Source organism: Stylophora pistillata, chromosome 13 (genome assembly GCF_964205215.1).
Source record: "Stylophora pistillata chromosome 13, jaStyPist1.2, whole genome shotgun sequence".
NCBI classification, from domain to species: domain Eukaryota; kingdom Metazoa; phylum Cnidaria; class Anthozoa; order Scleractinia; family Pocilloporidae; genus Stylophora; species Stylophora pistillata.
In genome coordinates, this window is record NC_142531.1 from 8,970,461 (window position 1) to 8,980,790 (window position 10,330).

General features: G+C 37.4%; 1 protein-coding gene across 2 annotated transcripts; it reads left to right on the plus strand.

Annotated features, from left to right (window-relative positions):
• Positions 1–197: 197 nt before the first annotated feature.
• LOC111332375 (14-3-3 protein epsilon) lies at positions 198–8,680 on the plus strand. Of its 2 annotated transcripts, none has more exons than XM_022937690.2 (4): positions 198–388; positions 689–986; positions 6,586–6,929; positions 8,253–8,680. In XM_022937690.2, the coding sequence occupies exons 1-4, from the start codon at positions 325–327 to the stop codon at positions 8,303–8,305; spliced, it is 759 nt and encodes a 252-aa protein (XP_022793425.1). In that variant the 5' UTR covers positions 198–324; the 3' UTR covers positions 8,306–8,680. The 2 variants fall into 2 exon arrangements, with proteins under 2 accessions (XP_022793425.1, XP_022793423.1); XM_022937688.2 differs by lacking the exons at positions 6,586–6,929; positions 8,253–8,680 and adding exons at positions 3,871–4,223; positions 4,783–6,093 and having other exon boundaries at positions 201–388.
• Positions 8,681–10,330: the final 1,650 nt, after the last annotated feature.

The window sequence follows — 10,330 nt, forward strand, 5'->3', positions numbered from 1 at the left end:
AAAAAGAGAAGACCTGTTCACAGGTTAGAAAAATTTATGTTTCTCTTTTTGTTATATTTTATATTTAGCAGGTCGGATTGACTTAGTGAAACTGTATACACCATGTATAAGTTTATATGGAGTAATGACGGAAGTAGCGACCGCTGACTAAAAGCTTTTCAGCTATTTGAATTGGTTGCCCCGACTACACATAACGTCATAGGGTCATGTGATTATTACTGTCTCGTTCACCGCGCCCCGCATCCATCTTGAATTTTTCGGTTCGGGGAGTTTCAGTCAAACGGTTTCATCCGAGTGGTATCTTTCGTAGTTTTGCCCATCGACATGACTAGTAAAGACAGCTTGGTTTACATGGCCAAGTTGGCCGAGCAGGCGGAGCGTTATGATGGTTGGTAAATGATTTTTGGCCTCTTTTTTAAGTTTTTTTGCAGAGAGTTGTAGGATGGCTCATCCATGGAATTTGGCTGTATACTGTCTGATTTGAGTTAAACTACCAATATTACGACCGTTCGAATTACCGTCTTCGTTAGTTTTTAAAGGAGTGTCATGGGGTAAAATTTTAACAAGAGTATGATTTCTGTTCGAAGTTTGACAGGGTTTGGATCTGCCTATCAATGCAATGTTTACTTGCCGCTTCACGTATTTATGTTCCAAAGATTTTGAAGGTGTCATATGCTTCTTATTGCAGAGATGAAAAACCACATGAAGGAAATAGCACAGGAGGGCGGAGAACTTTCAATAGAAGAACGTAACTTACTCTCGGTTGCCTACAAGAATGTCATTGGTGCGAGGAGAGCTTCTTGGCGCGTTCTCTCAAGCCTGGAGAAAACCCAAAACGACGACCCCAAGAAAAGCGTGATACAAAAATACAAAGAGAACGTGGAAACGGAATTAAAAGAGATCTGCAATGAAATTCTAGGATTGTTGGATAATAACCTGATAGAGAACGCAAAAGATCCGGAATCGAAAGTGTTCTATCACAAAATGTAAGTGACATATTCTACATGTTGATAATTTCTGTATAATAAATTAGATTACTACTGCGTATGATTTATCTCGAAAGTCCATTGATCATTGAAAAATTCGTAGTGGGCAAGCGTTGATTCCTTATCAGTCTTACGTCTTCCAAAGGCCTGGATTTTGTGTGTAGGATTTGAGAAAATGGAGGGGAAAATGTGGGCCTGTGATCGAGAGAGGAAATCACACACGTTAGACTATACATGTACATATTTGGACTCTTTATTAGCTGTTGAAGCTCTTTGTCAGATATATCTTGCATCATGTGCAGCTGTAAACTTGTTATTAGTTGAAATTGTGCCATTACATTGACAGTTTTCGTAGAGGAATTATTTCCTTTCTCAGATGGATTCTAGTCTATAACTTCATGGCTCGGGCTTCTTTGTGGAAATTTTCAAGGAAAATTTCAAATAATGAATATTGCAATGGGTTATGTGCATGTATACTCAGTGGGCAAGATTGAAATTGTGTAAGTTTTGAAGAGGAATTGGACCTGATATGAAGAAAATGAACAGGAAATGGCTGATTTTACAGGTCTGTTCTAACTGGCAAAAGGAACCTTTATTTATTTTTCCACAGACCATACATCGGCTACTATTAATAATTTATTTATTTCAGTGTAGGTGCTACTTATTTAAATAACAAAGCAAACAGCAAAATGTACCATGAATATTCTTCAGATTCCTTGTTTTTGCCTTTCTATGAAGTCAATTTAAACATTTCTGTGTTAATGTACATTCATGTTTGTGTTTTTACCTTGTGGTATGAGGTCAGTATGACATTGTGCAATGAGGTTTTGGTTCAGAGCTTTTTTGGAAATTTGCTTTCTTCATAATCTGTGATTTAATTAATTTATCTATCAAATGTAGATTGATTGCTTTGCTCCCTGTCCCCGCTATAAGGTATTGTTCTGTCCTCAGTCTTGCCAGTGTCTCCTGTTCAAATATCTGGGGGTGGGACAAAGATGGGAAAGTTTGCATGAAGCACATGGAGTGGTTAACATAATTCAAAAAAGTGTCTTTTGTTGGGCTATAAGCTAAAGTTATCACGATGGGTTTTCCCTCCTTTCACTTGCTAGCCTATTGAGTTAACATTAAGCTGGTCATCTAAGGGTATGTCATATTGTATTGGAAGGAGATGGCAGAGGGTTTTAAAAGTGAATAACTAAGATAAAGTGTACCATAGAGTGGTTCCAAGGAGCCTTTGATTGAAAGCAGGATCTCACTTGTGAAGTATCTTTGATACTTGATTTTTGATTCTGGAAACATATTTTGTAGAATTGTTAACAACAAAGACTTAATGGTCATAAAATTGTTGTAAAGCATGTCAGTACTGTTCCCTGTCATCAGGAAACATTTCCCTCATGATTTCACCAGCAGGGATTTCCATATGTTTTACAAAGCAGATTCTTTGGTTTTGGCTATAATCAGACACTTTGGACAACAGTAATAGCAGTAAGATTACTATTATTGTTGTCATGTAATTTCAGAGTGGTACTTATTTGGTTTCCAGTCAGTTATAGAAAATGGCAGGAAGCAAAATTAGTGTCTGGCATCACTTGTTGTGAAAGAAATGATGAGATGCTATTGAACTTCATGCCAAAATTTTTATTGGTAATGCAGTAGTGCATCTCTATGTCAGCAAAAGTGATGCACAGTTGTTTTTGCCCAGAATTGAGCCAGAAAACAAGCTAATTTTAAAGGGTGTAGCAAGAGAAACAGCATTGTTTAAAGCTTGCACTCCATGTAATTTTAGTTTTGCTTGAGGGCAAAAAATGTTTCACACCTAACCTGAAATTGGTCTGAAAAAATACTATGAACAGCTGGAAAGTGTCGCATATCACATGAATTGAAGTCCATGAGAGTGAACGAGACAACCTTCACCACCAGTTTGATAGCTCTTATTTGGCAGGGGTGGCACCTATGTCATTTTGGCACCCTTTTCCATCCTGCTTAAACAAACTTTTGTATAGTGTGTCATTGTATTCTTTGAGTTATAGAACCAAGAGTCTCCAATCAACAAATCCAGTTCATCCAATCAAAATAAGCTTTCTGTTTTCTTTTTTCCCTTTTTTTGCTGCTTTTATTCTCAACATTGCAATGCTTTAATTTTGTTGTGGCTCTGCTTTTGTACAAACTAAAATTTGGTGAAGTTTTTCTCCTCTTCATTTTGGTGTCATTTTCCAGCATGTATTACACAGGACTGATATCCTATGGTTCCCCCTTATTAATTATTTCTTGTGCTACGGTTAAAAAAAAAAAATTTAAGTGAGATGCCAAGAGTTCAAAACATTGAGGAGGTGGTCCTTTAGATACATCATGAAACATGCCAAAGACCAAATCTCTTTTGAAGTGAAAGATTTATGCAGTAATCATTTGTTTCTGTTTTCTAGCCATGGTGTTGTCCTTTTATTTTTCCTTTTTTTTGGGGGGGGGGGGACAGAATTTTTTTTTTCTTTGTTTCCGAACATTTTTACAATTTGTCTTACCTAATCAGATAGCTTGGAAACATTTGGATCCTTTTTCAAAGTTTTTTGAACAACATGTGCAATAAAATCCTGTTGAAGTCAGGCTTTCTCATTTTTTATCATGAAACCAAAGTAGCTATGAATGTGTTCCATTATCTTTGTGTACAAAGCCAAAAAAAATTGTTTTGCATGGGATTTGAAATCAGAGCTTGTCATGGAAAGTTATCCTTTTACACTATTCTGTCCAGTGTATGTGTTAGTATCCTGTTTAAGTCCTACATATAACATAGTTGTTTAGACTTGAACACCACTTTACCAGTTCAAAAAACAGTCTATGGAAATCCCTGTTCTTTCCTAACCCCCCTTCTGTAACTTTTTGTTTGAAGGAAGGGAGACTACTGGCGCTATCAGGCTGAGTTTCTTCCTGACAAAAAAGCTGATGATTCAGTTCCTGATGAAATTATGAAGTCTCTTAAGGCGTATGAAGAGGCTCATGATTATGCCAAGGATCTGCCATGTACACATCCAATAAGACTTGGACTGGCCCTCAACTTTTCCGTTTTCTATTATGAGATAAAGAATGAACCAGATGAAGCTTGTAAATTGGCAAAGAAAGCCTTTGACGACGCTATTGCTGCACTTGAAGAGCTGTCAGAAGACAAGTATAAGGATAGCACTTTAATTATGCAGCTCCTTAGGGACAACTTGACTTTGTGGACATCAGAGACCCAAGGAGATGGTATGTTTTTCTCTCTTGATTTAGATTATATTTTGATTTGAACCCTTCTAATTGCATTTAATCAGGTAGCTTTTAACAGTGCAATGTTATTTTGTTTGATTTTATTTTGTAAGACATTGTGCCCTTCACAAATCCAAGAGATTCCTTATTGTGAATAAATTTAGAGAAGTTGTCATCTAGAACCCTCTGCTTGTTGCTTGTGCAGGAATTTAGCCTTGAAGGATATAGTTTGTGGCATTTGTTTCAGTATTTCACACTACTTCAAAAACCCTATGAAGATGACTGAATCTTGACTTCAAAGTTTGAGCTGTAGTTTGCTGAAAGATTTGTTTTTCTGTTACTTGTGAAATATCTAAAAAGGGAATTGTAATGTAGTATGGGTTTGCAGCATGAATTTTTCTGGCTTTATATTTACAAGATCTCTAGAGTGCAAGCCAAGTGACTGGTAATATTTTAAAATAGCAAGACAATGGAATAATGTTTGGCAATGACAAATAACTAATTTCAGCTCTGATGTTTTAAGCCCTCTTAAATGTTATTACGTTTGGTTACATTATAGACATTGAAGTGCAAGATGTAGAAGACAAGGACTCTTGAAGAATTTCAAGGAAAAATGGAAACTTATTAGTTTATAGGACATGCATATCCACTGGCATTTTTTTTTTTGTATAGTGTGCATGGAATGTGAATGATTCCTGCATGGGTATAATGGTTAGGTTTTAGTAAGCGCATGCTTGGCTTTGCCTCTTAACAGCCATTTCTTAACAACATCCATGTTTTATATCCGGTTGAAGTACAATTAGTGTAACATGACAGTGTAGAAATGGCCTAGGCCACTCTCAGGTCAACTCAACTCCAAAAGAAAGTCCCAAAGGAAGCCTTCTAAATTGTAAATTATCTGCACTTCCTCTTTTCCATTTTTTCTTAATTTGTCCAGATATAGTGATGATTATTTTAAGTCTTACATGTAATTTTCATCCATATTTCCCCTTGTACATAGGGAATTGTATGATTTACTTTGTTTGAGATATTAAAGTGAAGTATAGATATTGCTGCATGAATGCATTTTTCTAGCAATAAAGCATAAGATGGACCTGAAAGTGGGCCAGTTACTTTTGGTATTTCCAACAAGCTGATAAGCTTCAGAAGAAGAGATGATCTATTGTCACAAAGTACACTGAAAAAAGTTATTGTAGAAATAAACATGTTCAGTCCTAGCATGCAACATTTAGTGTCAATTATTCAGCAGTCTGGACCAAGTCATTCCGATGATAAATTTCTGGCCAATAGACTATAGTATAGCTCTACAGGAAATCCTAGTGAGAGTGACCTCTGTAATTCAAAACAGGTCTTTGTTATGCACACAATTCTCTCTTAAGCCTATTGAACCCAGAGGGTGACTGTCATCTAATTTCTCCTTACAATATCATTGAATCACACATGAAGGTTGCCAGAGTAAAGGAAATTATCACGGAGTAAAGGATTTCCTGAGTGTTAAAAAATTTAAGGAAATGTATGAAGAGTTGGTGGACTGATACTAAGGTGTAGAGGAGGCAGGATTCACTTCATGAATCAGAGTTGAACCTCCTTGCAATGCTTTCTTCCTCCCAGTTAAGTAATCAATAGGCCTAGTTACGAGGAGGAGTTTTGATGTGGCAAAGGAAGTTGCTTGATTCTTGCATCCACCTACATGCGGTGTCAACTTTTTTTTTTTTTGGCAGTATGTTCATTTACTCTAACTTTGCCTTTAGTGATAGTGGTATCCTTGTTGCATTCAGAGAAAATTGTATAATTTTTTTTCTTTTTAACACAACTTCAGCTGTTAAACGACTGAAATGCAACCTAAATAAAGATAATTTTCTTAGGGATATTGCAATGTTGAATGTGGCTACAAACCCTTCAGTGCGCGTGAACCATATGTAGTGACACAAGAATTGTGATGAATACTAGAGGCTTGTCAATATGGGCAGACCCTGAACTGTGCATTAGACTGATGTCAATGGGTGATGGAGGTTGTCAGGATTTCTCCAGCACGAGGCATTGAGATTATTTCAAGCTCACTTAGATTGGATGTTAGTTTGTTGGAGGCATCGGGTTCCTCAGACAATACAGTGGTACCGATGGAGAGGCTTTTATCCACACAAAAATACCTGGGGGGTGGGGGATACCTGCAATCTAAAGTCTTGAATTTGGTGAAAAAGTTTGTAAATTTATCATGGTATAGTTTCTAGAGGACCCTTGGAAGTGAAGATCTTAGCTGAAAATCTCAGGAAATACTCCCTTGCCACTGCCAGTAAAGATAAATATAAAACCTTTTGCTATATTGAGTTAATTAGTAATGAGAGTTGTGTCAACTTTTCAGGAAAGGGGACTATTTCCGTTATAAGGCTGAATTTAGTAAAGATGATGAAAGGAAGAATGCGGCACAGAAATCACTTGAGGCTTACAAAGCAGCTTCTGATCTAGCAGAAGTTGAACTGGCATCCACCAATGCCATCCGCTTGGGCCTGGCTCTCAACTTTTCTGTGTTCTATTATGAAATCCTCAACTCACCAGATCGGGCATGTCGCTTGGCCAAGACAGCATTTGATGAGGCCATTATCAAGATAGAGGCTCTGGAGGAGGATAAATATAAAGACAGCACATTGATCATGCAGTTACTCAGAGACAACTTGACACTTTGGACTTGCGACATGCAGGGAGATGGTTAGTTGTACTTTGATTTAGTTCCTACTGCCAGGGCCACTTTTACTTTTATTACATCAAGTGCCCCATGCTAGTAAAACTCGAGGCACTTAACCCCTCAACTATTATAACATAACCAAAGTAAAGCGCGCGCTCTGATTGGTCAATTTAGCGTCCCCCATTTGCCCATGGTGTACACTGCTGATGTGAGCAAATGCAAAGATTATTTTTCCGTGCGCGCTTGTTTTTTCTGGTCACGTAAGATTTGTTAAATAAAAGGGAACTCTTTAGCTACAATGTATCAATGTTATGTTATAAAACAAATGGTAAACACCACAGCGTACACTATTGAGTTATGGATGCACTTGGGAGGTTTGCTAAGCACTCAAGAAGCTAGAGTCGCTCTCGGCTATCACCTCAAGCGACTCTTGCGCTTCTTTCGTGCTTAGCAACCTCCCACGTACATCCATAACTCAATAGTGTATAGTGTATGCTGTGTTGTTTACCATTTGTTAATTAGAAGTGATTGAAATGTAACTTCTGCCTTCAATATCCATATAATATTTAACAAGCAGGGGATGAGAATCTTCTGCATTATGATCTAACACCAAATTCCCCTTACTAATTCACTAGGAAATGAGCGGCAGCTAGAGGGGAGGATAAGCAATCAGATCTTGGGTGATGAAGTGTTAAAATTACACTTTATTCTGTTGAGACACCAACTTTTTATACTGGCCAATCAGTCTTCATTCTCCTTTGGCATTACCAGTTTGCTCATTTAAATCCTAGCTTTGTCTCTTTTATGTTGAAGTGCAGGTAGAGATGTTTGGATGGTTTTAATTTGTTTTGTTTTTTTTTTGTTTTTCTTTTTTTATCGGGAGCATCCTTTTTCAGCTGCTGCACATAGTTTGCTCTCACTGTGCCTCTTTCCTCCATTCTGGAATGTTAATGGGTGTTGGAAAACTGTCTGGGTTGGGAAGTTTGATGAAATCCTCAGGGAAAAATAAAATAAAAGTATCAATGCTCGAAAAAAGTGGCAGAGTCAAGTTGGAAATGTTTTCCTCTCAGCAAGTCTTAATTTTCTCCACTTCATTCCTCATTCAGTCCCACTGCTATTTTTAGCAGATCCACCACTGAAACACCCCCTCCCCCCCCCCCCAAAAAAAAAAAAAACACCAGCATTACGAACTTTACAATCGGAAAAAATTCTTACAGCCCCAAAGACATAATGGCTCTCATCTGGTAGGAGAGGTTTAATTCCTTATTCCTCTGAACAACATTATTGAAATATGTCTTGGGTTTTTGTTTTAATGAAAATGATCTGTGTGCTGTTTGAATTTACAGAGGAGGGCAAAGAAGATATGAATGTGCAAGATATTGATCAAGATGATGTATGAAGGCATTCTACATCATGTCACTGTTAACCATTTAGATACTCACAGAGTTGTTACTTGTATACTGCTACCTATAGCATGAAATATATAGATTGTTATGTTGATTTATCATTATATATTTTGAAAAAAAAGTATTATCCATGAATGTTTTGTTTAGGTCAACTGATATTCCACGCATATAGTCTTTTTCTAAAATTATGTAAGAAAATAATTGTGACCATGCTATGACATTACTTAAGCTGCCAGTCATTTGACAATTTGATTAGTACCCAGTTGGTATAGTGACAGTTAAAGTAAACGCAAATGTGTTAGTTCAAAGTGTGTTTGAGGAACTGTTTGTACATTTTAGTTGGTCAAAATAAAGTTGACTTATGAAAAGTGTGTGGAATGGTTACTATTGGTAATTAGTATAATTTCAGAGCTGAGTAAAGAGTTTCCAGCAATCTAATTGGTCGAGAGGTTCCTTATATGACGCTATATAAACCGCTCCACGCGGTTTATATAAAATGTTAAAATAAAATGTTAATAGATGTTACTAAAACGTTATGATTTTAGAAATTTCTCTGTTGTTCAGCTCTGAAATTATACTAAAACAATTATTCGCCACAGGTTCGGTGAATATTGTCGAATAATCCCCTCGATTTCGTCTCGGGGATTATTCGACGATATTCACCTCGCCTTCGGCGAATAATTGTTAATTAAAAGATGGCCTGATGATGTAAGTGCAACTAGAATTATGGGAATCGAAGATCAAAATTTCCAGATAACTTGACAGGTATACTTAGGGAATACAGGCTCTAAAAGCTCCTGCCAGACCCCAGCGACTTTGTGGAATTAGCCATCCAAAGCTAGTGTTAAGACACTGACAGACACCTTCAACCCTTGACCCCTAGGATTGACAACCATCTAATTTCTCCTTACGATATCAGCACCTGCATCACACACTAAGGTCATGAGAATAAGGGAAATGATCACCAACTGAAGGAGCTCTTGATTGTTAAATTAAGTCTCCCAGTCAGCACCTTAGGAAATGTATAGAGTACAGTAGGGAGAATATGCAATCCGTTTGGGTATCAAGTGTTAATTACCATAAGTACCATTTGTATAGGTAATCGCATGGGGCCGAGTAAAATTAAGGATTAATGTCACGCGTGTTTTCGGAAGCTGCTGAAATTCCCCGAGTCGCGCAGCGACGAGGGCAATTTCTGCAACTTCCGAAAACACATGTGATATTAATCCTTAATTTTACGAGGAACCATGTGATTACTTGTTTATAATATAAGGGGCAAAATGTTTTCTTACTGATCTCGCGCAAAACGGGACGCCATTGTTACAAAACAAGCAGAAATTTCTTCACCTTGGCAGCCGTTGCTTAGCGATTTTCAGCCAATCATTTTCAAGTAATTTTGCCCGGGGCAATTACAAAAATTAAGAAAAAATGCCCTCTGTCTTGACCAATCACAATTTAGTAATTTTGCCCCTTATATGATGATAAGTACCATTATTTTATTAGTACACCTGTAGCCTGAATAGGGTAACTCTTTCGTGTGAAGCATTCCCACGTGGTCTATTGATTAGCAGTACCCCCTTCCTTTCTCATCCCCAGGTTATGAGGATGCTTGAATCACACAATCAATTAAGGGTGGAGATTGCAATAATATATGGTTTCAGCCAAGCCTAGAAGCAGAGTCTCTGTTTGTTCATTTTACCGCCCTTCACTTTATCAGAATTTCTCACTGGCTGTTGAAGAGGTTAAGGGTATTTAGGGACCGATCTGTAATTATGTGGAGGTTTGCACGGAGTTGTGGGCTTTTTAGTAATTAGAGGGCACGGTTGTGTTTTTCTTCAACAAATAAATAAGGAGGTTATTATCCTTTTACAGAGTGGGGTTTGCATTAAAAAAGGGGTGAAATGAGATGTGAGTGTATTTTACTAATGGTTCCCGTCATAGAGGGCGTTCTCCCTCACAAACCCAGAAAGAAACTTTAAGAATATGCTCCCGGGGCAGTGAAAGTTCAAAGATTCCAA

Bases quoted from the DNA above. Each gene is read 5' to 3' on its own strand.
- LOC111332375 (XM_022937690.2), top strand. From the start codon at position 325: ATGACTAGTAAAGACAGCTTGGTTTACATGGCCAAGTTGGCCGAGCAG. The intron at 987-6,585 runs GTAAGTGACATA...TCAACTTTTCAG, and splicing joins AAAGTGTTCTATCACAAAAT to GAAAGGGGACTATTTCCGTT. The intron at 6,930-8,252 runs GTTAGTTGTACT...TTGAATTTACAG, and splicing joins TTGCGACATGCAGGGAGATG to AGGAGGGCAAAGAAGATATG.